This window comes from Amblyraja radiata, chromosome 5 (genome assembly GCF_010909765.2).
Source record: "Amblyraja radiata isolate CabotCenter1 chromosome 5, sAmbRad1.1.pri, whole genome shotgun sequence".
NCBI lineage: Eukaryota > Metazoa > Chordata > Chondrichthyes > Rajiformes > Rajidae > Amblyraja > Amblyraja radiata.
The window spans coordinates 14,236,244-14,257,687 of NC_045960.1; the positions used below are offsets into that span (position 1 = coordinate 14,236,244).

Consider the following 21,444-nt stretch of genomic DNA (forward strand, 5'->3'; position numbering starts at 1 on the left):
CACCAGGCCATTACCCAGACCGTTTGTGGTTTCTCACCAAGGTGAACATGAAAACCAGCGCAGGTGATGGGCAGCAGTGGAAGTGCTGGCACTGACTCACCCGGACAAACCTCTTTGGGTTCCCCAACAATGGGAAAGATGAGATGAAAGGTTAGGTTTGGCCTTGGGTTTAGGCTTCTTATTGTCACATGTACCAAGTTGGAGTAAAAAGCTTTTTTTTGCGTGCTATCCAATCAGTTCAGATAACGCTACACATAAATACGATCAAATCAAACTCAAGCACAACAGGTAGAGCAAAGGGGAAGATACAGAGTGCAGAATATAGTTCTCAGCATTGTAGCGCACCAGTTCCACAGACAAAGTCCAATGTCTGCAATGGGGTAGAGGTGAATCGGACAGTACCCTAGCTTATGGAAGGGCTGTTCAGAAGCCTGATATCAGAGGGGAAGAAGCTGTTCCTGAGTCTGGTGGTGCGCGCTTTCAAGCTTCTGTACCTTGGTCACATTCTCTGGAATTTCTTGCGCTCTTGAGCAGAGCTGATCCCACACCTCCAGCGTTTCCTCTTATTCCAGCTTATTCCAATCCACCACCAGATAATGGAGGCACAATGAACTGCAGCGACCATCAACTTCTGAAGGTTGGGATGAGATGTTGTTCGTTGAGGTGGCCCTGGTTTCATTGGGGGTGGTGCAGGAAGGGAAGGGCTGAGGGGTGTGAGCGGGAGTGGGGTGGAGGCTTCAAGTTAAACCCTTCCCCTGTGTTCTGTTTCAGGCGGCAGCTTTGGTTCACATTTACACTGACGGCTCGGTGCTCCTGACCCACGGCGGCACGGAAATGGGCCAAGGGCTTCACACCAAGATGGTGCAGGTACCCGCAACGTCCTTGCTCCCAGAAAACAGGACCGGGATCCATTTCTGCAGGAGAACCGGGCAGTTTGTGACTATACGTTGACACAAGGAACTGCAGATGCTGGCAAAAAAACACAAAGTGCTGGAGTAGCTTGGTGGGTCAGGCTTCAGCATCTCTGGAGAACATGGACAGAAGACGTCATGGGTTGGGACCCCATCTCAGACTGAAGAAGGGTCGCGATCCGAAACGTCACCTATCCAAATTCTCCAATGATGCTGCCTGACCTGCTGAGTTACTCCAGCACTTTGTGTTTTATGTTGTGGTGGGTGGTACGGTTGTGCCTTACAATGACGGAAACCCGAGTCTGATCCTGACTACGGGTGCTGTCTGTATGGAGTTTGTACGTTCTCTCCGTGACCTGCGTGGGTTTTCTCCGGGTGCTCCAGTTTCCTCCCACACTCCAAAGACGTGCATGTTTGTAGGTTAAACGTGCAACCTTTAAAATTGAAAATCATCTCTAGTGTGTAGAATAGTGTTAGTGTGTGGGGATCGCTGGTCGGAGCGGACTCGGTGGGCCGAAGGGCCTGTTTCCGCGCTGTATTTCCAATTTCTAAAGTCTATGCTGAAGTTTCTGCTTCTTAAATGTTCAGATATCAAATGATCAATAATACTGAGAAGAATAGATCTCCTTAATAAATAAGTCCAGGGTTTGGTCCAAAAATAAAATAAAACCTGCAGATGCTATAAATCTGAAATAAAGTTGAAAATGCCATCAGGCAGCATCTGAGGAGAGAGAAACGTAATTTAAGTTTCAGGTTGGTGACCTTTCACCAGAACTAGGTTTGAGCCTAAAGAAGGGTCCCGACCCGAAACGCCACCTGCCCATTCCCTCCACCGATGCTGCCTGACCCCTTGAGTTCCTCTAGCACTTAGTGTTTTGCTCAAAATTCCAGCATCTGCAGTTTCCTCTGTCTCTTGCTTTGTATCTTTGGAGGGGGGGAGAGAACAAAGCAGGCCCAGTGTGGAATATTGTGTAACTTTGTCAGTGCCCTTTATCTGGTGACTATTTGCATACCTTCATTCATCTGGTTTCCAGTCTCTCTCATAGAATCACTAAAACTGACGCTAAACCTCTAACATGATGCCTGCCTATGCTAATCATATTAGCCTGCATTTGGTCTACTCCATTTCTATCTGAATACCTGTCCAAATGCCTTTTAAACATTGGAGTTTTATCTGCCTTCATCATCTCCTCGGCCAGCATATTCCAATTAACCACCATATAATGGAGACGCAATGAACTGCAGATGCTATTTGACCAAAAAAAGGAACAATATGCTGGAGTAGCAGGCTCGGCGGCATCTCGGGAGAATGTGGATAGTCATACAGCAGGGAACAAGGCCCTTCGGCCCAACTTACCCATGTTGCCGACCAAGTTGTCCCATCTACGCTAGTCCCACCTGCCCTTGTTTGTCCCATATCCCTCTAAACCTGTCCTATCCATGTACCCATTCAAATATCTTTTAAATGTTGTTATAGTCCCTGCCTCAACTACCTTCTCTGTCAGCTCGTTCCACCACCATCTGTGTGATAGGTAATGACCCTTCTTCAGATTGATTGATTCAGGTAAGAAGGTTCCTGACCTGAAGCATCACCTGTCCATGTTCTCCAGAGATGCTGCCTGACCCGCTGAATTACTCCAGCACTCTGTGTCTTTTTATTTTAGCCACCACATAATGTAAGGGGGAATTTAAACCACGCTGACTCAGACGCCGTCCACTGAGACACGGAAAGATACGGCAAGGAAACGGGCCCTTCGGCCCATCAGGTCTGCACCAACAATCAGCCTCCCATTTGCGCTGACTTGCATTAATCCCAGCTGCGTGAATTGTGGAAGTCCCAAAAACTGTTGGAGGTGTTTATTAATATATTAATTCCATAAACATACAGGTTTGTAGGTTAATTGACTTGGTGTCAATATAAATTGTCCCTAGTGTGTGTAGGATAGTGTTAATGTGCGGGGATCGCTGGTCAGTGCAGACTCGGTGGACCGAAGGGCCTGTTACCGCGCTATATCTCTAAACCAAACTAAAGTAAATAAGTAAGTAAGTTTATTGGCCAAGTATTCACATACAAGGAATTTGCCTTGGTGCTCCGCCCACAAGAAACAACATGACATACAGTGACAGTTACGAATGTCTCAGAAAACACTAAACATGAATAATAATAAAACATTAATGATAAAACACCATTGATCAAGCATGTGAACCAACAAAATACCAGATCAAAGGGAGGCTACAGATTTTTGGCTGTTGAGTAGAGCAACTACTCGTGGCTAAAAACTGTTTTTATGTCTGGCTGTGGCAGCTTTGACAATCCGGAGTCGCCTTCCAGAGGGAAGTGATTCAAAGAGTTTGTGGCCAGGGTGAGAGGGGTCAGAGATGATCTTACCCGCTCGCTTCCTGGCCCTTGCAGTGTAAGAACTAAAAATGTTCAAGTTGCCAGCTAGCATCTGTTATTAACATATTAAACTGTTAGTTCCACTATACCTCGGTTCTTGCAGACTCGCCATTAACACCTTTATTGGCATTACCTTTGTACTCTGTTGCATGCAGAGTCCAAAAGACGTTTGTCAGTATCTATCACTTAACACACCATCTGTTAATAGACACACAATGCTGGAGAAACTCAGCGGGACAGGCAGCATCTCTGGAGAGAAGGAATGGTGGACATTTCGGCTCAAGATCCTTCTTCAGACTTAAGAAGGGTCTCGACCCGAAAGGTCACCCGTTCCTTCGCTCCCTAGATGCTGCCTCACCCGCTGAGTTTCTCCAGCATTTTTGTCTACCTTCGATTGTTCCAGCATCTGCAGTTCCTTCTTAAACAAACTGTGGTTTATCCAGGTGACTAGTAAAATGCTGGGAATTCCAGTTTCCCGGATACACATCTGTGAGACGAGCACCAACACGGTTCCGAACACAAGCCCAACTGCAGCCTCTGCCAGCTCCGATATGAACGGAATGGCAATTAAGGTAAGAGACCAAACCCAGTAAACATACACTGGCTTTATATTTTAAACCACTCTTCACATCAATTACCAGCAACCCCTGTCTCCCTTTCTCTACAGATTGCGTGTCAGACTCTTCTGGAGAGATTGGAGCCATTTAAATCAGCCAATCCAACAGGAAGCTGGGAGCAGTGGGTACGTGCGACAAAGTCAATCAAGAAGGGTCTCGACCCGAAACGTCACCCTCTCCAGAGATGCTGCCTGTCCCGCTGAGTTACTCCAGCATTTAAAGTCAGTCACTTTGTTGACTGTCCAGTGCTGCTCGTCCCATTACAAGGAAGGATGTGGAGGCTCTGGAGAAGGTGCAGAGGAGGTTCACCAGAGGGCAGACACAAGGAACCTCAAGATGGTGGTTTACAAAAAAGAACGCAAAGTGCTGGAGTAACTCAGCGGGCCAGGCAGCGTCTCTAGATAGTAGTTCAGCTCTGGTTGCGGTAGGGATGATTCAGTTGCCTGATAACAGCTTGTAATATCTGATGCTCGCCTGAGAATATCCTTTGACAACCATCCACACTACCCCTAACTCCTCCAATTTTTTTGTCAACTGCAAACTTACTGATCAAGCCCACCTACATTTTCATTGCAAACAGCGGAGACTCCTGCGCTGATCCCCGCAGACCACCACGATGGATGGTACCAGGGCGGCACGTTTTTTTTTGTATCAAAAGTAATTTATTTAATTACTATCACGTTACAAAACAAAACCGTGGCATCACACCCACCACCATGGTACAAAATCATCAAATTATCTAGACATTAACTTTCCAAACAACTATGTTACAATCCTTACAAATACACTAAATAACTACTGTACAACAATGTACTCTAACACCACCCGGCGTGGACGCAACCCCCGGTAAAGGGGAAAGCATCTGCCTCGGGAAAAGCCCTCTTCCACCTGGCACCGTGACTCGCAGATGGCCAGCTTGGCCAGGCCTAGGAGCAACCCAACCAGGACATCGTCGGCCCTGCCCACTCCCTAGATCCCATCACCAGTCCTCCGGTCGCTGACAACAGACCCGCTCCTCCCCCTACGGACCCTAGGTGGAGTGGCGGAGCGCCTTGTACTCCCGACCCTGGCTACAACAGGGTGGCACGGTGGCGCAGCGGGTAGAGTTGCTGCCACACAGTGTCAGAGACCCGGGTTCAAACCTGACTATGGGTGCCGTCTCTACGGAGTTTGCACGTTCTCCCTGTGACTACATGGGTTTTCACCGGGTGCACCGGTTTCCTCCCGCACTCCAAAGTCATACGTGTTTGGAGGCTACTTGACTTCGGTAAAAATTGTAAATTGCCCTCAGTGTGACGGGTTGTGCTGGTGTATGGACTGAGTGGGCCAAAGGGCCTGTTTCTGCACTGTATCTCTAAACTTGCACTAGACGTTATTCATATGATTCCCTTTATCATGTATCTGTACATGGTGGACGGCTCGATTGTAATCAAGTATCGTCTTTCCGCTGACTGGTTAGCACGCAATAAAGGCTTTTCATCGTACCTCGGTACACGTGACAATAAACTAAACTCACACTAAATCAATAAGCCTTCAGTCAGAATAACAAGCCTTAGAATAACTCAATGTTCGATCGACCACATGATACATATATGATGAACGTTTGTCGGCACTGGGCTTGCACTCGCTAGAGTTTAGAAGAATGAGGGGGGATTTCATTGAAACGTATAGAATGGTGAAAGGCCTGGATAGAGTAGATGTGGAGAGGATGTTTCCACTAGAGAGAGAGTCTAGAACTAGAGGTCACAGCCTCAGAATTAAAGGACATTCTTTTAGGAAGGAGATGAGAAAGTTCTTTAGTCAGAGGGTGGTGAATCTGTGCAATTCTCTGCCACAGAAGGCAGTGGAGGCCAATTCACTGAGTGTTTCCAAGAGAGAGTTAGATTTAGCTCTTAGGGCTAACGGAATCAAGGGATATGGGGAGAAAGCAGGATTAGGGTACTGATTTTGAATGATCAGCCATGATCATATTGATTGGCTCGAAGCGTCGAATGGCCTACTCCTGCACCTATTTTTTTTAATGTTTCTATGTTGCTATCAAATCATAAGTGATAGGAGTAGAATTAGGTCATTCAGCTCATCAAGTCTACTCCGCCATTCAATCATGGCTGATCTATCTCTCCCTCCTAACCCCATTCTCCTGCCTTTTCCCCATAACCACTGACACCCGTACTAATCAAGAATCTATCTATCTCTCCCTTAAAAATATCCATTGACTTGGCCTCCACAGCCTTCTGTGGCAAAGAATTCCACAACTCTCTGGGTGAAAAAGTTTTTCCTTCCCATTATTCTTAAACTGCGACCCCTGGTTCTGGACTCCCCCAACATCGGGAACATTTTTCCTGCATCTAGCCTGTCCAATCCCTTAAGAATTTTATATGTTTCCATAAGATATCCTCTCATCCTTCCAAATTCCAGTCGATCCATTCTTTCATCATATCTCAGTCTCGCCATCCCGGGAATTAACCTGGTGAACCTACGCTGCACTCCCTCAATAGCGAGAATGTCCTTCCTCAAATTAGGAGCCCATGATATGATCTTATGCTACACGGCGGGTGCGGACATGAAGCTTGTGTGATGGATCGTTAAACTTCCTTGTTGTTCCTCAGGTCTCCTCAGCGTACATGGATAGAGTGGGACTGTCAGCCACGGGATTTTACAGGTAAACCTCTGTTTGTAGTTCATTTGGTTGTTTGTTTGTTTGTCTTTTTGCACAAAGTCCGCGAGCATTGCCACTTTTCATTTCACTGCACATCTCGTATGTGTATGTGACGAATAAACTTGACTTGACTTGACGTGCGGACACAACATGGGGATGACTGCGAGTTGGGCTCGGGGATGAACAGAGCAGCAAAATAATCAGGCATTTGGCAGACAAAATCTTGCACTGGGGAGTGTTAAGTGGACTTGTCAGGGAGGAACTCAGCGTGACAGACAGCATCTCTGGAGAAAAGGAATAGGTGACGTTTCGGGTCGAGGCACTTCTTCAGGCTCTGGACCCGAAATGTCAACCATTCCTTCTCTCCAGAGATGCTGACTTACTCAGCTTTTTGTGTCTATCTTCTGCTGAAACCAACATCTGCAGTTCCCTCCTACACAATGATGTTGATTCAAAGAAAGCAGAAGATCAGAGAGACACACAAGGAACTGCAGATGCTGGAATCTTCAGTAAAACGCAAAGTGCTGGATGAACTCAGTGACCCAGGCAGCATCTGTGGAGAGAATGGACCGAGGACATTTCGGGATGAGATCCTTGTTCAGACTGATTGTAGTAGGGGAGAGAAAGTTGGAAGAGAGGCGGGGGGGGGGGGGGGGGGGGGCAAGGCAAACCCTGGATACAATGAAGGGGAGGGGGGGGGGGGGTTGATAGGCAGATGGGTGGAGTAGGTGATAAAGGCTAGAGGTGAAAAGGTGACAAAAGATGTCAGGTAAGATTGAGTTTAGTTTAGTTTATTGTCACGTGTACCGAGGTACAGTTTTTTTGTTGCAGGCTAACAGCCAGTGGAAAGATAATACATGAATACAATCGAGCTGTCCACAGTGTACAGATACATGATAAAGGGAATAACGTGATTAACGTTTAGTGCAAGATAAAGCCCAGTAAAGTCCGATCAAAGACGATGTGTGGGGTATAAAGCCAGAGGGAGGGATATTGATGGAAGGGGAGGAGGCAGGGGTAAAGATGAGGGGTGGAGCGCTCCAGGTCTTCTGGAGAGGTGCCCGATCCAGGCGAGCCCCAGGCTGCTGTAGGGCCTCCAGCCGTCGCCTTCCTTGGTCGTGTGGATCGTCCTGAGAACCTACGTCCCCCTCCTCGCCCATCCACCTTTGGATCCCTTCCACAGCTGACCTTGAAGGTGCGGAAGGCCAGAACCTGGTTCCCTCTCCTACCGGCCTTGCTCTTCGAGTCCGTCATCATCGCCGGCTCCCTCCTCTGGCATTTTAATTTAAAAAAAAATGTCTTTACAAAAATGAAATTTAATCAATTATTACATTAATAATATATACAATGTGAAACAATACCAAACAAACCCACTGCCATAATACAAAATCACCCAATTAACTAAACAAGTATTCGTAAATGTCAAATGAGCGGCACGGTGGCGCAGCGGTAGAGTTGCAGCCTTACAGCGCTTGCAGTGCCGGAGACCCGGGTTCGATCCCGACTACGGGTGCTGTCTGTACGGAGTTTGTACGTTCTCCCTGTGACCGCGTGGGTTTTCTCCGGGTGCTCCGGTTTCCTCCCACACTCCAAAGACGTGCAGGTTTGTAAGCTAATTGGCTTGGTATAAGTGTAAATTGTCCCTATTGTTGTAGGACAGTGTTAGGCCCCTGTCCCACTTAAGAAACCTGAACGGAAACCTCTGGAGACTTTGCGCCCCACCCAAGGTTTCCGTGCGGTTCCTGGAGGTTTTTGTCAGCCTCCCTACCTGCTTCCACTACCTGCAACCTCCGGCAACCACCTGCAACCTCCGGAAACTGCACGGAAACCTTGGGTGGAGCGCAGTCTCCAGAGGTTTCCGTTCAGGTTTCCTAAGTGGGACAGGGGCTTTAGTGTTCGGGGATCGCCAGTCGGCACAGACTCGGTGGGCCGATGGACCTGTTTCCGCGCTGTATCTCTAAACAAAACTGAACTGAACTGACACAGATCAATGTTCCCTGGACAGGACTCCTGATCTGAACTATGATTGGAAAGAGAACAGGGGGAAACCTTACAGTTACTTCAGTTACGGCGTGGCCAGCTCAGAGGTGGAAGTTGACTGTCTCACCGGGGACCACAAGGTAAGACGTCTGAATCAGGAACAGGCGGCACAGTGGTGCAGCGGTAGAGTTGCTGCCTTACAGCGCCAGAGTCCCGGGTTCGATTGTCTGAGTCTGAAGAAAGATCTCGAACCGAAACGTCGCCCATCCTTTTACTCCAGTGATGCTGCCTGACCCGCTGAGTTACTCCAGCACTTTGCGTCCATATCCGGGTTCGATTCGATCCTGAGCAGACACTTAGCTCATCGAGCCTGTTCCACCATTTTAATAAATCTGGAGATTTTTGGAACAGTTAAATCAGTGAATCAACTTTCTCACAGGCCCCTTCTTTTAAGGCCTTAAGGAATCCATCAGATCTCGGACACTGATCTAGTTTATGGTTCATAAGTGATAGGAGCAGAATTAGGCCATTCGGCCCATCGATCTACTCCACCATTCAATCATAGCTGATCTATCTCTCCCTCTTAACCCCATTTTCCTGCCTTCTCCCCATAACCTCTGACACCCGTACTAATCACGAATCTATCTTTCTCTGCCTTAAAATCATCCATTGACTTGGCTTCCACAGCCTTCTGTGGCAATGAATTCCATAGAGTCACCACCCTCTGACTAAAGAACTTCCTCCTCATCTCCTTCCTAAAGGAACGTCCTTTGATTCTGAGGCTATGACCTCTAGTCCTAGACTCTCCCACTAGTGGAAACATCGTCTCCACATCCACTCTATCCAAGCCTTTCACTATTCTGTACGTTTCATTCTTCATTCTTCTACACTCCAGAGAGTACAGGCCCAGTGCCGACAAACGCTCATCATAGGTTAACCCACTCATTCCAACAACTCTAGTAGTTTGCTTGGGACCACATCCCTGGTAAGGGCAGTGGTCCCATGCCGGAGACCCGGGTTCGATCCTTACGGGTGCTGTCTGTACGGAGTTTGTACGTTCTCCCCGTGACAACATAGGTTTTCTCCCGGCACTCCGGTATCCTCTCACACTCCAAAGATGTACAGGTTTGTAGGTTAATTGGCATTGGTAAAAATTGTAAATTGTCCCTAGTGTGTGTAGGATAATGCTAATGTATGGGGTGATGGCTGGTTGGTGCAGACTCGGTGGGCTGAAGGGCCTGTTTCCACGCTGTATCTCTAAACTAAACTAAGACATTGATTGAGAGATAAAGCAGGGAAACAGGCCCTTCGGCCCAATGAATCCATGCCGACCATTGATCAACCACTCACCCAAGTTCATGGCTAACATTACATTTGCTAATTCCTTAATTAACTTAATCTAACTTCCCCAGTTTTTAAAAATTGAATTGATTGAAAGATAGAGCATTTGGATACAACGTCGGAGGAAGGAACTGCTGAAGAAGGGTCTCGACCCTAAACGTCACCCATTCCTTCTCTCCAGAGATTCTGCCTGTCCCGCTGAGTTACTCCAGCTTTTTGTGTCAATCTATGGACAAACTACCTACTGGCCACCGAGTCCATGCCGACCATCGATCACCTGCCCACACTAGTTCTACGTTATCCCACTTTCCCACACACTAGGGGGTAATTTTACAAGAGGGCCAATTAACCCACAAACCCACACGTGTTTGGGACGTGGGAGGAAACCGGAGCACCCGAAGGAAACCCACGCGGTCACTGGGAGAACGTGCAAACTCCACACACAGGCAACACCCGAGGTCGGGATCGAACGCGGGGTCTCTGGCGGTGTGAGGCAGCGGCTCCACCCGCTGCACCACTGTGACGGGCTGCTTGTATCCACTGTAATGCACGCTGATGATGGGTGCTGGTTAATCCCACCGTAACCCCAGACTCTGTTTGATTTCAGAACCTGCGCACGGATATCGTCATGGACGTGGGTCTGAGCCTGAACCCGGCGGTGGACATTGGGCAGGTGAGCAAGAGGCAACACTGGGGAAACGGCCACGATTCCTGGATCTCGGCCTGTCCAAGATGGGTCTACAATCATCACTTTGCTCATTTTCAGTTTAGTTCAGAGATACAGCATGAAAACAGACCCTTCGGCCCACTGAGTCCACCCAGACCCATGTTCACCTGTACACTCGCTCTAACCTACACACTAGAGATTACTTACAGAAGACAATTAACCTACAAACCTGTATGTCTTTGGAGTGTGGGAGGAAACCGGAGCACCCGGAAACAGGAGCATTTGTAGGTTAAATGGCTCTCTGTAAATTGTCGCTAGTGTGTAGGGAGTGGAGGATAAAAGGGGATAACATAGACCTAGTGTGAACGGGTGATCGATGGTCGGCATGGACTTGTTGGGCTTAAGGGCCTGTTTCCGTGGGTTGTCTCAATCAATTCAATTGTTTTGTTTTACTGTTGGACATTTAATTAAATCAATTTCTATGGGTTATTGATTGGGGAACCATATAACCATATAACCATATAACAATTACAGCACGGAAACAGGCCATCTCGGCCCTACAAGTCCACGCCGAACAATTTTTTTCCCTTAGTCCCACCTGCCTGCACTCATACCATAACCCTCCATTCCCTTCTCATCCATATGCCTATCCAATTCTAGTAAATTTTACTTCAGCCATGATCACAATGAATGGCTCGAAGGGCCGAATGGCCTCCTCCTGCGCCGATTTTCTATGTTCTATGTTTCTAAAGAATAAGCAAAAGCAATATTAGCCATAAACTATTGTGAATGGGTGATCGATGGTCAGCATGACTTGTTGGGCTGAATGGCCTGTTTCTATGCTGTATCTCCAAACTGAACTAGAGTGAAGGGAGAGAAACGGCAGGCAGAATATAGTCTTCAACATTGGTACTTCCCCAGACGGTATCTCAGCGACACACGTTGACCCATCTCGTTGAAGCTTTCTCTATTCAAGTGCCTCTCAAAGCCTCAAGTGCAGTGAGCAGCATCTCCACAGGGTGGCGCACTTGGTAGAGCCAAAATGCTTGAGTTACTCAGTGGGACAGGCAGCATCTCTGGAGAGAAGGAATGGGTGACGTTTCGAGTCGAGACCCTTCTTCTGACTGATCAGGGGCGTGGGTGGGATAAAGATAGAATGTAGTCGGAGACAGTAAGACTGGTGGGAGAACTGGGAAGTGGGAGGAGATGGAGAGAGAGAGAGAAAGCAAGGGCTATCTGAAGTTAGAGAAGTCAATGTTCATACCGCTGGGGTGTAAACTACCCAAGTGAAATATCAGGTGCCGGGAGATCAGGTAGGTAACTTCAGCATTTCAACTCCCCCTCCCATCCCCAATCTGACCTTTCTGTCCTGGGCCTCTTCCATTGTCAGAGTGAGGCCCAGCGCAAATCGGAGGAACAGCACCTGATATTTCACTTGGGTAGTTTACACCCCAGTGGTATGAACATTGACTTCTCTAACTTCAAATAGCCCTTGCTCTACCCATCTCCTTCCATTTCCCAGTTCTCCCACTAGTCTTTTACTGTTTCCGACCACATTCTATCTTTGTCCTGCCCCCTCCCCTGACATCAGTCTGAAGAAGGGTCTCGACCCGAAACGTCGCCCATTCCTTCTCTCCACAGGTGCTGCCTGTCCCCCTGAGTTACTCCAGCATTTTGTGTCTACCTTCGATTTAAACCAACATCTGCAGTTCTTTCCTACACATCTGGTAGAGCCACCGCCTCATGGCTCCAAGGACGCGGGTTCGACCCTGACCTCCGCTGCCGTCTGTATGGGGTTTGCACGTTCATAGAAACGTAGAAACATAGCGAAGAAGGTGCAGGAGTAGACCATTCGGCCCTTTGAGCCAGCACCGCCATTCAATATGATCAGGGCTGATCATCTCAAATCAGTAGCCCATTCCTGCTTTTCCCTCACATGCCTTGATTCCGTTAGCCCTCGGAGCTAAATCCTAAGAATTCAATCCTTGTGTCACTGTGAGTCTCCCACCCGCACACAGCCAGGGTGATCTGGTTTCCTCCCACATTCTCAAGACCTGCTGGTGGACTAGACAGGCATGTAAAGGATCATAAGGGGATCAGGAAGTAATGGGTCATGAGAGAAAGCACAGTTCTACAAGAAGACTGGGAGTGGGGCAATGGGGCTGAGGAGGTTGGCTCCGTTGCTTGAGGAGTTTGAAGTTTGATCTCTCCGCCATTCCCCTGGGGCTCTGTGGCAAAAGAGCTCGTTTTACCACCACCCGCGAAAGACAAAAGAGGGGGGAAGGTAAGGGGTGAATAGGTTGTGGACAGACACAAAATGCTGGAGTAACTCAGCGGGACAGGCAGCATCTCTGGAGAGAAGGGATGGGTGACGTTTCGGGTCGAGACCCTTCTTCAGACTGAGAGTCAGGTGAATAGGCTGTGTTTGTTGGGAGTTGGTTATACTGACTCAATCTCACTCTGTCTATCTCTCATACTCTATTTTTCTCTCCCTCTCTCTCTATCCCCTCTCTATTTCCCTGTCTTTTTCCCACCCCTTCTCTCCCTGTATCTCTCTCCATCTTTCACTATCCCTCTGTCTCTTTCTCTCTCTCCCTCTGCCTCTCCCTCCCTCCCTCCCTCCCTCTTGTCTCTATCTCTCCCCCTCTCTGTCTCACTCTCTCTCATTCTGTGTCTCCCTGCACTCCCCCTCCATCCCTCTCCCATCCCCTGCCTCCCAATCTCCTTTCTCTCCCTCTCCCTCCCTCTCTCCCTTCTTCTCTCCGTCCCCCTCTCTCCTTCTGTCTCTCCCCTACCCTCTTTCCCCTTTCTGTTCCCCCTCCCTCATCCCTCTCCCTCTCTCCCTCTCTCCCTCCCTCCCTCCTCCCTCTCACACCCCCTCCCTCTCTCCCTCTGTGAACCTCTCACCCCTCTCCCTCTCACCCGCTCTCCACCCTCTCCCCCTCTCACTCCTCCTCTCCCTCCCCTCCCCCTCTACCCTCTCTACCTCTCCCCCTCTCTGGCTCCCTCCTCTCTCTCTCTCCTCCTCTGTCACTCCCCCCTCTCCCTCTCCCTTTCTCACTCACTCGTCCTCTCTCACTGCCCCCTCTCTCTCTCTCTCTCCATTTCTCCCCCTCTCTCACTCCCCCCTCCCTCTCACTCCCCCTCTCTCCCTCTCCCTCTACCAGGTGGAAGGAGGCTTTGCCCAGGGTCTGGGTCTCTTCACTCTGGAGGAGTTGCGTTATTCTCCGGACGGAGTCCTGTACACACGGGGTCCGGGCAGCTACAAGATCCCGGCGGCTGGCGACATTCCTGCCCGGTTCAACGTGTCCCTGCTTCGGGAAGCTCCCAACAAGAAAGCCATCTATTCATCCAAGGTGACTGCAGGACATTTGCTGCTTAACCCACAGAGGGAGCTGCTTTCAATGATTTTCAAAGCAAAGTTGACAAACCGACTGGGAGTTAGCATTCAACTGAAGATTTTTGTTGAATATACATGTTCGTGAATGTTGTGATTCTTTTCAGCAACAGTTTAAAAATGAAGTTTTTGTTAAACGTTGAACTTCATCCCGGGCTGTGAACAGGATCTATAGAAGGGATGCATCAGATGTATGCTGCTGACATAATAGTCTGAAGAAGGGTCCCACCCGAAACATTGCCTATCCATGCCCTCCACAGATGCTGCCTGGCCCGCTGAGTTACTCCAGCACTTTGTGTCTTTCCTTGCCAAACCAGCATCTGCAGCTCCTAGTTTCTCAATGTAGGATGATCCCCGGAAGATGTTAAATAACAGTACAGCACAGGAAGAGGCCCTTCAGCCCACAAGGTCTGTGCCAAACATGATGCCATAACCCACCCACCCACCTCCTGTACATAATCCTTCCATTCCCTGCATGTCCATTTGTCTATCCTAAAGCCTCTTAAACGCCACTATTGTATCTTCCTCCACTACCACCCCTGGCAGTGTGTTCCAGGTACCCACCACCCTCTGTGTAAAAGACTTGCCCCCGCACATCTCCTTTAGACTTTCCTGTCACTGGAAAGCTATGCCCTCCAGTAGCGCAGCGGGTAGAGTTGCTGCCTCACAGCGCGAGAGACCCGGGTGCCGTCTGTACGGAGTTTGCACGTTCTACCCGTGACCTGCGTGGGTTTTCCCCACGATCTCCGGTTTCCTCCCACACTCCAAAAACGGCTAATTGGCTTGGGATAAATGTAAATTGTCCCTGGTGTGTGTAGGATAGTGTTAATGTGCGGGGATCGCTGGTCGGCGCGGACTCGGTGGGCCGAAGGGCCTGTTTCCGCGCTGCGTCTCTAAACTAAACTAAATTAGTCTTTGACGTTTCCATCCTGGGGAAAAGGTTCAGACTATCTACCCCATCTATGCCTCCCATAATTATATATACTTCCATCAGATCTCCCCTCAAACTCTTGTTCTAGAGAAAACTATCCAACTATGTCCAAGTGTAATATGAAACACAAAGTGTTTTGGGAACTCAGCAGGTCAAGCAGCATCTGTGGAGGGAATGGACAGCTCTGGGCCCCTCTTCACACTGGTTGTAATAGGGGGAGGAAGCTGGAGGACAAAGCCTGGCGAGTGATAGGTGGATACAGTTGAGCGGGGAGGAAGGGTGGTTGATGGCTGGAGGTGAATAGGAGACAAAAGGGAGTCAGGTAAGGAGAGGAGAGAAATGTAAAGCCGGAGGGAGGGATTTGGGTGGAAGGGAGCGGTGGGAGGGGAGTGGGGGTGAAATAATGGCTGGACAGTGAGGATGGGGTGGACACTGGGCTGTCAGGGCTTTGCAAGGAACTTTTGGAGGGATGAATGTAAGTGAATCACTATCCTAAGCTAATATTGGTGGGGATTGGTGTGAGTGATCCACTAGCCTGGGCTTTGATTGGTTTATTGGAGGGATGGGTGAGTGTGAGTGATCCATTGGGCTGTGGTGTGTTTATTGGAGGGATGGGTGAGTGATCCACTGGTGTGTTTATTGGTGGGATGTGAGTGATCCACTGGGATCTGTTGTGTTTCCAACAGGCCGTCGGAGAGCCCCCTCTGTTTCTTGCCGCCTCCATATTCTTTGCCATCAAGGATGCGGTGGCCGCCAGCAGGACTGGGGCCGGAGCCATGGAGCCGTTCCGTCTAGACAGCCCGGCCACGCCAGACAGGATACGACTCGCCTGCACCGACTTCCTCACCCAGATGGTACGGGCTTCCCACCGTAGGGCCGGACCGGGGGGGAGGAGCGGACAGAGGGGGCGGGCTGGAACCTTCCTCACCGTCCCAATGCCAACATTGCCCACACACTCAGCCTTCTCACTCTGTATCATCCCCTCTGTTATCAGGCTTCTGAACGGCGCTAACCTAGCTAGGGTACTGTCCGATTCACCTCTACCCCATTGCGGACATTGGACTTTGTCTCAAAGTCAGAAGCCTGATAACAGAGGGGAAGAAGCTGTTCCTGAGTCTGGTGGTGCGCACTTTCAAGCTTCTGTACCTTCTGCCGGTTGGGAACGGGGAGAGGAAGGAGGAATGACCGGGTGGGACAAGTCTTTGATTGTGTCGGCTGCTTTCCCGAGGCAGCGTGAAGTGTAGATGGAGTCGATGGTGGGGAGTCTGGTCTGTGTGTGACGGACTGGGCTTCATCCGTTTTGCGTACAGTTTTGGTCTCCTAATCTGAGGAAAGACATTCTTGCCATAGAGGGAGCACAGAGAAGGTTCACCAGACTGATTCCTGGGATGGCAGGACTTTCAGAAGAAGAAAGACTGGATAGACTCGGCTTGTACTCGCTAGAATTTAGAAGATTGAGGGGGGATCTTATAGAAACTTACAAAATTCTTAAGTGGTTGGACAGGCTAGATGCAGGAAGATTGTTCCCGATGTTGGGGAAGTCCAGAACAAGGGGTCACAGTTTAAGGATAATGGGGAAATCTTTTAGGACCGAGATGAGAAAAGCATTTTTCACACAGAGAGTGGTGAATCTGTGGAATTCTCTGCCACAGAAGGTAATTGAGGCCAATTCATTGGCTATATTTAAGAGGGAGTTAGATGTGGCCCTTGTGGCTAAAGGGGTCAGGGGGTATGGAGAGGGCAGGTACGGGATACTGAGTTGGATGATCAGCCATGATCATATTGAATGGCGGTGCTGGCTCGAAGGGCCGAATGGCCTACTCCTGCATCTATTTTCTATCCACAACTCTGTACAATTTATTTGCGGTCTTGGGCAGAGCTGTTCCCAAAGCAAGCTGTGATGCAGTGTATTTGTACCTACATCTTCAACTGCAGTGTGGATTTTCATTGTTTATGTGAAAGTAACAATGGACTTGGTTGTCCTTCCTTCCCCAGTGCCCTCCTGCGGAACCGGGAACCTTTACTCCTTGGAACGTCGAGGTGTAGCCCGAGCCCAGGAGAGGAACGATTCCACCGTGTGCATAAGGCAGCATGGATCATCATTGAGCTGCCCTCCCTTCTTCATCGCTCAAAGACCCAGCAACAGAGCCTGGACCTCCAGGCAACCCCTGCGACCATCCCCATCCCACAACACAATAAAACCCCACACCTACCGCATTCACTGTTCCAGATGTGGCTTGCAGGACACCAAGCATAGACTGGGCAAACCATTCACCAAACACCTGCGCTCGGTCCGCCAAGGCCCGCTGGATCTCCCAGTTGCTCCCCTTCCCATCCCTACATTGTTCTTTCTGTCCTGGGCCTCCTCCATTGTCAGAGTGAGGCCACACGCAAGCTGGAGGAACAGCACCTCATATTGCACTTGGGCGGCCGACAACCCCATGGTGGAAACATTGAAGTCTCCAATTTCAAGTAATACCACCCCAACCTCCACCCCCTCTGTTTCCTATACCCCCCACTCTCGCCATCTCCCAACCTCCCATCCTTCTAAACTCCAGCAAGTACAGGGCCAGTGCCATCAAGCATTCAGCTATCTAGGTATCTATCAACCTATGTTTCCAATGTTCAAGGATTTTGTTCCTGCTGATGTTTGAAGAAGAGTTTCAAAGATTTCAAAGAGAGGAAGCAAAATATCCACCTCATTCCCTTTGCCTGCATGTGATCCATATCCCTGCATTCTCTGCATATGCATGTGCCTATCTAAAAGCCACTATCGTATCAGCCACCACCACCACCTTTCTCACTGCATTCCAGGCACTCATCAGTCACAGAAGGCTTAAAGCGCGCACCACCAGACTCGGGAACAGCTTCTTCCCCTCTGTTATCAGGCTTCTGAACGGTCCTTCCATGAGCTAGGGTGCCGTCCGATTCACCTCTACCCCATTGCGGACATTGGGCTTTGTCTGTGGAACTGGTGCGCTACAATGCTGAGAACTATATTCTGCACTCTGTATCTTCCCCTTTGCTCTACCTATAGTACTTGGTTTGGCTTGATCATATTTATACATAGTATTATCCGATTTCATTAGATTGCAATCAAAAAAAAGCTTCACTGACAAGTGACAATAATAAACTTAAACCTACATTGAAGAAAACTTAACCTGCACATCTCCTTTAAACGTTTCCACTTAAAACTATTATTTTTAGTCTTTGACATCTCCATTCTGTTTAGTTTAGTTTAGTTTATTGCCACGTGTACCGAGGTACAGTGAAAAGCTTTTTGTTGCGTGCTAACCAGTCAGCAGAAAGACAATACATGATTACAATCGATCCATTTACAGTGTACAGATACATGATTAGGAACTAACACTTAGTGCAAGGTAAAGCCAGCAAAGTCCGATCATGGATAGTCCGAGGGTCACCAAAAAGGTAGATAGTAGTTCCGGACTGCTCTCTGGTTGTGGTAGGATGGTTCAGTTGCCTGATAACAACTGAGAAGAAACTGTGCAAAATGCTCTGACTGTCTATCCTATGGATGCCTCTCACAATTTTGATGAGGTCTCACCTCAGCCTCTGGTGCTCCAGAAAAATCAATGCAAGATTGTCCAACCTATCCTTATAGTTTATGCCCTCTAATCCAGGTAGCACGTGTGTTAAGAATCAAAACTATTGATCATCTATATTACCTGCTAAGGTTCATAACTGAAGCATAACTTTTTTTTTCTGTTTGCATAAATAAAACTCTGCACAATCAAATCTTTGGCATATATGGAAAGATTCCCACAAGTTTTCCCGTGCCCTGTTTAAACATCTCCTGAGGATATACAGATTAAACGCGGGGACACACTGTGAATTGCAAGTCATGCGTATATGGAATGATTTTTATGTAAAAGACATCTACTCACTTCAGCATATGATCAAGAAGTAAATTATAATAAACAATTCAATGCAAAAAAATGCAATATCATTTCGAACTCTGTATTTCTTGGTTTAGATTTTATTTTGGGAATTAGAATATCAGTTACTGTCAAGGGATACAAAGACTCGAACAACAGCCAGAAATATAAATGATACATAAATTAATCATAATTCACTAAAGGCAGTAAAAAGAAAAAAAGACAAAAGATAAAAGTGCAAAATACAAAAAGAAGAAAACAAGAGGTGTTCCATAGTGTCCCTAAACCTGATTGCTAAACACTTCAACTCCCCCTCCCATTTCCACACTGACCTTTCGTCCTGGGCCTCCTCCATTGTCAGAGTGAGGACCAACGCAAATTGGAGGAACAGCACCTCATATTTCGCTGGGGCAGCTTACACCCCAGCGGTATGAACATTGACTTCTCTAACTTCAAGTAATCCCTGCTTTATCTCTCTCTCTCCATCCCTCCCCCTTCCCAGTTCTCCCACCAGTCTGACTGTCCTCCTGATTACATTTTACCTTTATATGCTTCGTTGTCACCTTCCCCTAGCTAACAACGATCTATTCTACATTTCCCTTGACCTTCGTCACTTTTGTTCTCTCATTTTCACACCTTACCCTTCCTTATCTCCGTATCTCCCTCTCCTCTGACTGTCAGTCTGAAGAAGGGTCTCGACCCAAAACGTCGCCCATTCCTTCTCTCCAGAGATGCTGCCTGTCCCGCTGAGTTACTCCAGCATTTTGTTTTCTGTCTTCGGTTGGGTTGCCATCTGTCCGGTGTTAGCTGGGACATCCCGTATATAGGGCTAAATTGGTTGGTCCCATACGGGACGGCCCTTGTCCCGTATTTGACTGCTACTACTGTGTAATCACCAGAGGGCACGATTACAGACAGATCCTAGATCCGATACAACAGCGTGCGTGCGTGTTGCATGTGCTGTTGACGTCCCGCACGAGTAATTCACCTGTCATTCAACCACAGGCCCCCTTATGCACATCACTTGTACGCTATATTTTGCCAATTCCTGCCAAAACAAAAGGGTTTTCTCACAGAGAGTGGTGAGTCTGTGGAATTCCCTGCCTCAGAGGGCGGTGGAGGCAGGTTCTCTGGATGCTTTCAAGAGAGAGCTAGATAGGGCTCTTAAAGATAGCGGAGTCAGGGGATATGGGGAGAAGGCAGGAACGGGATACTGATTGGGGATGATCAGCGATGATCACATTGAATGGCGGTGCTGGCTCGAAGGGCCGAAGGGCCTACTCCTGCACCTATTGTGTATTATCTATTGTTTTAGTAACGTCTGTTGTTCGGTCGGTTTGTCTGCAAAAAGGAAAAGACTATGCAGCTATAACAAGCAAAAAAGACGTGGGTTAAGGCCATCAGCGGTGACTCGACGAAGGCCTTCTGTACTTTATGCCGTTGGGAATTTGTCCCTTATTTTGACCTTTTGTCCTTTATTTGGTAGTGAGAAATTTGGCAACCCAAGTCTCCGGTGTCCATAAACTAATCCTGTTTATCTTCACTTGTTACACTGCCTGCTGCATGTTCAAACTACTTAAGTGTGTGAGTCTCTGCCTCCCCCACCCCCTCAGGCAGCCTGTTCCATATTGTAATCAATATCTAGTTTACAGGTTTAAGGTGGGGGAGGGTGAAATGATTTAATAGGAACCTGAAGGGCAACTTTTATACACAAAGTGTGGTGGGTGTATGGAACGAGCTTCCAGAGGAGGTAGTTGAGGCTGGGACTATCCCAACATTTAAGAAACATTTGGACAGGTACCTATGCCCTCTGGCCTTGGTCAATTTTGGCACTGGGATAAGATTGTCTACTCCAACTTTATGATTTTGAACACCTCTATTAGGTATCTCAACCTCTTCCTCCCCACGGAAGTTAAACCCAGTTAATCTAGTCTCTCATTACTGAAACACACCCGGCAACATCCCCGTGATCCCTCTGCATTCTCTACAGCGATAGTGTGTGTCTGTGTGTGTGCGTGTGAGCGCGTGTGTGTGTGCGTGTGGGTGTGTGTGTACGCGTGTGTCTGTGTGTGCGTGAGTGTGTGCGTCTGCGTGTGAGTGTTTATGTGAGTGTGTGTGTATGTGTGAGTGTTTAATAATAATAATAATATATTTTATTGTCATTGCACATCAGTGCAACGAGATTTAGTATGCAGCTTCCAACCGATGTAAAAGAAGAGTAAAATATATAAATAATCTGTGCGACATGACCATCCGAGGGAGACAGTCCAGGGGGATGGGGGGCACTCAGCAGGGCCAGTTCAGAGCCGCTATAGCTCTGGGAATAAAGCTGTTTCTGAGTCTAGAGGTTCGGGCATAGAAGGCCTTGTAATGTCTGCCGGAGGGAAGTAGTTCGAACAGTCCGTTACAAGGGTGTGAGGAGTCTTTATGGATGCTGACAGCCTTCCTGAGGCACCGTGTGTGGTAGATGCCCTCCAAGGCTGGTAGCTGTGTCCCAATGATCTGTGGACGACGCGCTGAAGAGCTCTCCTCTCCGACTCCGTGCAGCTGTGATACCACACAGAGATGCCATACGTTAATATGCTCTCTGTGGTGCAGCGGGAGAACGTTGTCAGCAGCTGTTGGGGCAGACCAGTCTTTTTTCCTC

At 48.4% G+C, this 21,444-nt stretch overlaps 1 protein-coding gene across 2 annotated transcripts in view; it reads left to right on the forward strand.

The window, feature by feature from the left end:
* Nucleotides 1-18,850, forward strand: part of LOC116973015 (xanthine dehydrogenase/oxidase-like) — an 80,469-nt gene extending 61,619 nt beyond the window's left edge. For both annotated transcript variants that reach the window (XM_033020651.1, XM_033020650.1), the window contains exons 29-37: nucleotides 772-867; nucleotides 3,753-3,881; nucleotides 3,977-4,051; nucleotides 6,536-6,588; nucleotides 8,591-8,705; nucleotides 10,514-10,579; nucleotides 13,741-13,929; nucleotides 15,588-15,755; nucleotides 16,897-18,850. In XM_033020651.1, the coding sequence (XP_032876542.1) occupies nucleotides 772-867; nucleotides 3,753-3,881; nucleotides 3,977-4,051; nucleotides 6,536-6,588; nucleotides 8,591-8,705; nucleotides 10,514-10,579; nucleotides 13,741-13,929; nucleotides 15,588-15,755; nucleotides 16,897-16,947 (942 nt within the window). In that variant the 3' untranslated portion in view covers nucleotides 16,948-18,850. The remainder of the gene's footprint in view (nucleotides 1-771; nucleotides 868-3,752; nucleotides 3,882-3,976; nucleotides 4,052-6,535; nucleotides 6,589-8,590; nucleotides 8,706-10,513; nucleotides 10,580-13,740; nucleotides 13,930-15,587; nucleotides 15,756-16,896) is intronic.
* Nucleotides 18,851-21,444: the final 2,594 nt, after the last annotated feature.